General features: G+C 34.7%; 1 protein-coding gene across 1 annotated transcript in view; it reads right to left on the reverse strand.

Annotated features, from left to right (window-relative positions):
• LOC111717053 (myosin light chain kinase, smooth muscle) overlaps positions 1 to 4,271 on the reverse strand; it is a gene marked incomplete at its 5' end in the record, with an annotated part of 4,939 nt that extends 668 nt beyond the window's left edge. Inside the window, 4 exon segments of the mRNA XM_023492572.1 lie at positions 1,427 to 1,582; positions 2,447 to 2,586; positions 4,001 to 4,090; positions 4,229 to 4,271. Of these exon segments, the coding sequence (XP_023348340.1) occupies positions 1,427 to 1,582; positions 2,447 to 2,586; positions 4,001 to 4,090; positions 4,229 to 4,271 (429 nt within the window).
• Between the last annotated feature and the right edge of the window lie 295 nt (positions 4,272 to 4,566).

Below are 4,566 nucleotides of genomic sequence, written 5' to 3' on the forward strand. Positions count from 1 at the left end.
TACCATCTTCTGAAGTTTTGAACAATCAGCGCTACTATCTTCTGAAGTTTTGAACAGTCAGCGCTACTATCTTCTGAAGTTTTGAACAGTCAGCGCTCCTATCCTTTGAAGTTTTGAACAGCCAGCACTACTATCTTCTGAAGTTTTAAACAGCCAGCGCTACTATTTTCTGAAGTTTTGAACAGTCAGAGATACTATCTTCTGAAATTTTGAATAGTCAGCACTACTATCTTCTGAAGTTTTGAACAGTAAGCGCTACTCTCTTCTGAAGTTTAGAACAGTCAGCGCAACTATCTTAAGTTTAGAACAGCCAGCGCTACTATCTTCTGAAGTTTAGAACAGTCAGCTCTACTATCTTCTAAAGTTTTGAACCGTCAGCGCTACTATCTTCTGAAGTTTTGAACAGCCAGCACTACTATCTTCTGAAGTTTTGAACAGCCAGCACTACTATCTTCTGAAGTTTTGAACAGCCAGCGCTACTATCTTCTGAAGTTTAGAACAGTCAGCTATCTTCTAAAGTTTTGAACCGTCAGCGCTACTATCTTCTGAAGTTTTGAACAGCCAGCACTACTATCTTCTGAAGTTTTGAACAGCCAGCACTACTATCTTCTGAGTTTTGAACAGCCAGCACTACTATCTTCTGAAGTTTTGAACAGTCAGCACTATTATCTTCTGAAGTTTTGAACAGTCAGCACTACTATCTTCTGAAGATTTGAACAGCCAACGCTACTATCTTCTGAAGTTTTGAACAGTCAGCGCTACTATCTTCTGAAGGTTTAAATAGCCAGCGCTACTATCTTCTAAAGTTTTGAACCGTCAGCGCTACTATCTTCTGTTTGAAAAGTCAGCACTACTATCTTCTGAAGTTTTGAACAGTCAGCGCTACTATCTTCTGAAGTTTTGAACAGCCAGCGCTACTATCTTCTGAAGTTTTGAACAATCAGCGCTACTATCCTCTGAAGTTTTGAACAGCCAGCGCTACTATCTTCTAAAGTTTTGAACAGCCAGCGCTACTATCTTCTATTTATACAGTTCACACTCTTTACATCGTCAAATAAATCTACAGCAAGGACATTTTGAGCAAAACTGAAGATATTTTTAGAGTTTTTGAACTGTTATTTTTTAAACTTAAAATTTAGAAAATGATTGGCCTTATATACTGGTAGGAAAGATTATGTTACAAAGAAAAGAACATGTAGAAGTGCTTTCTAAGTTCTTGATAAACTAAAAGTAGCTCTTTTGCTAAAGTGAAGTAAGAATTTACTTAAAGCATGGCCTGATCCGAGTCAGTGCAAACATGTACTGTATTGTATTAAGTCGTATCGTCCAGTCTGGACTACCCAGTGAGATTTGACCCAGCACTTTTAAATCAACAAATGTAGTCTATAGTAGTCTCCAATAGTTTAATAAACTCTTGAAAATAAACCTGAGAAATTGATGAGTGAGTATAGCTGTTTTTTATCATCGCTTGATGTGCATTTTCAGCTGTCACTGCCACAGATGTAGAAGGAGAAGGGTCTGATGATATTATTGATAAAGAACAAGACGACTGAGAGGTTCCTTCTGAATTAGTTGCTACAACCTAAAAAAAAAAGTTTTAAAAAAGTTGCTACAGCCTGTAATTGGTTATTCATTCATCTTAAAAGGGTAATTTGTAGTGACTAGATATGGGNCTTTCAATATTACCGGAGCGGAGTATTCCGCATTTTTAATTCTACATGGTGTCCCACAAAGCATTACAGTAGCATAAAGTAGTTAAAAATAGCAAACTAGAGTGTGAAATAAGGATAGCTCCGTCATCTTTGATCTGTCGAAGGTTGTGATTCGGAGAACACTCTACAAATAGATGTCCTTTGAAATTACGTCTACAGTCTTGATTTGGTTTTGAACATATTCATTCACTCATTCATTCTTTAGATCTTATCATACTTTCCTCCATGTTAGGTACTTGCCCAAGCGACGACTTCCCGAGGGTAAATTCCCAAGTGACAACTTCCCAAATAAGCAGTTTCTCAAGCGACAACTTCTCCAGTCTTTCCTAGACGTTGCCGCTTGGGAAATTGCACATTTCGGAAGTTGCCACTTGGGAAAATGCCTTTAAGAAAGTACCTAACACCCTTTCATCAACACTTCAGCTCATTAATTCATTCGTTTATTTGATTCTTTATGTTTTCTTTATTTAATTCACAAATTCATTCTTCCTTCAATTAATTAATTGGAAAAAAACAAACACAGAATGTAGAAAACTCCCATGAAAAACATAAAAAAGCACCAACCTGACTTACACACAGCTTTGAACTTAAAATAATTTGAAATAAAAATATTTTAGCGCTTTAGAATAAATTTTTTTTTTATTGACTGAACGACTCTGTTTAAAGGATTACATGGAAATTCATGATTAAAAAAAAAATTATAATGTACATATTTTTTGGCTGAATTACATTACCTTGTATTCTCCATTGTCCTTAGGACTTGTATTAACCAGGACAAGCCTGTAATGGTCCTTGTCCTGGACTAAACTGATATTTGCGTCCTCTGCTACCTTCACACCGTCCTTAAACCAGGACACAGCAGGGACAGGACAACCTGAAGAAAGGACTTTGAATTTTCATTATCTCAATCTTGTGTGGCGATATTAAAGACGACCTGTGTATGAGCTCTAACCTAGCTAAGAGCCGGATATACGCTTATTGACTGTATCCAGTCTCCCCACATGTTCACATGTAGACTATAGTTAAATACCATGTTGAATAAACATCACTTTTGATCTACGTTTGTAAATGTATTTCCGTAGATTTTTTAAAAACTTCTATTTAATCAACTGAAATATAGACTTCATTTTCTCATTATCCAAGTGTCCCTCCAGTAGATATGTAACATCCACGATTGTCAAGACTACACTTTAGAGATATCCTAGTTTTTCATCTTAAAAAAACAAATAAGAACCTTAAATTTTGTTCCTTTGTCTACAAACTAATATGTCATGACAGAAATGAAAATCTTCAATTTTCAGATAGGTAGATATAAGCAAGATTATCTAAATAATTTACCCCAGGAAAATGGTTAAAGAGCATTTTTATGACCATTACGATTTTTAAATGGAGGGTTACTTGAAATTACGCTTAAAGAGTCCCTTTAAAGGGACTGTTTAAGCGTAATTGTACCATCAAACATTATATATCAATATATTAATGTCACGTATCATGAAACAGGAATAAATTAATGTCACATATCATCAAGCAGGAATAAATTAATGTCACATATCATCAAACAGGAATATATTAATGTCATATTTTTAGAAGGGTTGTAAGATATGCAAGGTACACTTGGATAGTCCCCTGGATCAAGGAGCTGGACTTATCAGAAAACTACTCTACGTTACAACCAGGTATACATGGATAGTCCCCTGGATCAAGGAGCTGGACTTATCAGACAACTACTCTACGTTACAACCAGGTATACTTGGATAGTCCCCTGGATCAATTTTTCATCTTAAAAAAACAAATAAGAACCTTAAATTTTATTCCTTTGTCTACAAATTAATATTTCATGAATGGAAATGATCAATTTTCAGATAGATAGATACAAGCAAGATTATCTAAATAATTTACCCCAGGAAAATGGTTAAAGAGCATTTTTTATGACCATTACGATTTAAATGGAGGGTTACTTGAAATTACGCAAAGATGGCAATGCCCGATTTACAACAATTACGTTACGAGTCTGAACAAGTATGAATTAGGTATCCATGATTTTGTTTCTTTAAACTGTTAATTTTCAGTTGTGTTCTCTGCAAACATGACATGCGCATTTCTTGCTTATAGAAACAGTACTGGAGAAATTCAGAGAAATAAACACTTTTCGAGTCAGAAAAACGACAGTAGCTTCCACATTTTTGATCATATTCAGGTTTCAAGGGTACCGTTGTAAATGCGGACATTGCATCATTTAAAAGAAAGTATACAGTCCCTTTAGCATAAATTTTGAAGTGTACAGTTACCAGCAATGATGCAGTGCAGTACAACAGTTTGTTTACACCCAGCAGTACAGTTGGATAGAGGCACGTAGAAGGCTGGTTTTTGCCGTACACCTGAACCATAACAAACAAACCGTTAAAACAATTTTATCAGAGATACATTTTTTAAAATAGAGTTCAACTTTTAATCGCAAAATTGTATTTTTGGTTATTTTTATAAAGATAATTTTTTTGGATCCAATTAAAAAATACCTTTAGATGACGAATCATCAGTTTTCTCCTCAATTTTCTTTTCCTAAATATGAACATATATTTACATCCACAAACAGATAAACTCATATACAGGAAGAAATGGGAAGAATGGACGTAATGTCGTCTTGAATTTGAATTCTAAAGCTGTCTTGTAAATTTCCAAGCTTTCGAAGTGTTCCGCTCGCAGCTTTGCAAGGATATGTGTAATTTACAAAAACATAGTTAAAGTATCTGTGTTGAAATTCAAAGTCTTTTTACATGCATATTTTACAATAGATATAGTAGTTATTAGTAATACCAGTTAAAAATAGAAAAACTACTCAGTGCCAGTTCTAATT

The sequence above is a fragment of the Eurytemora carolleeae genome, unplaced genomic scaffold, assembly GCF_000591075.1.
Source record: "Eurytemora carolleeae unplaced genomic scaffold, Eaff_2.0 scaffold2314, whole genome shotgun sequence".
In the NCBI taxonomy this organism is placed as follows: domain Eukaryota; kingdom Metazoa; phylum Arthropoda; class Copepoda; order Calanoida; family Temoridae; genus Eurytemora; species Eurytemora carolleeae.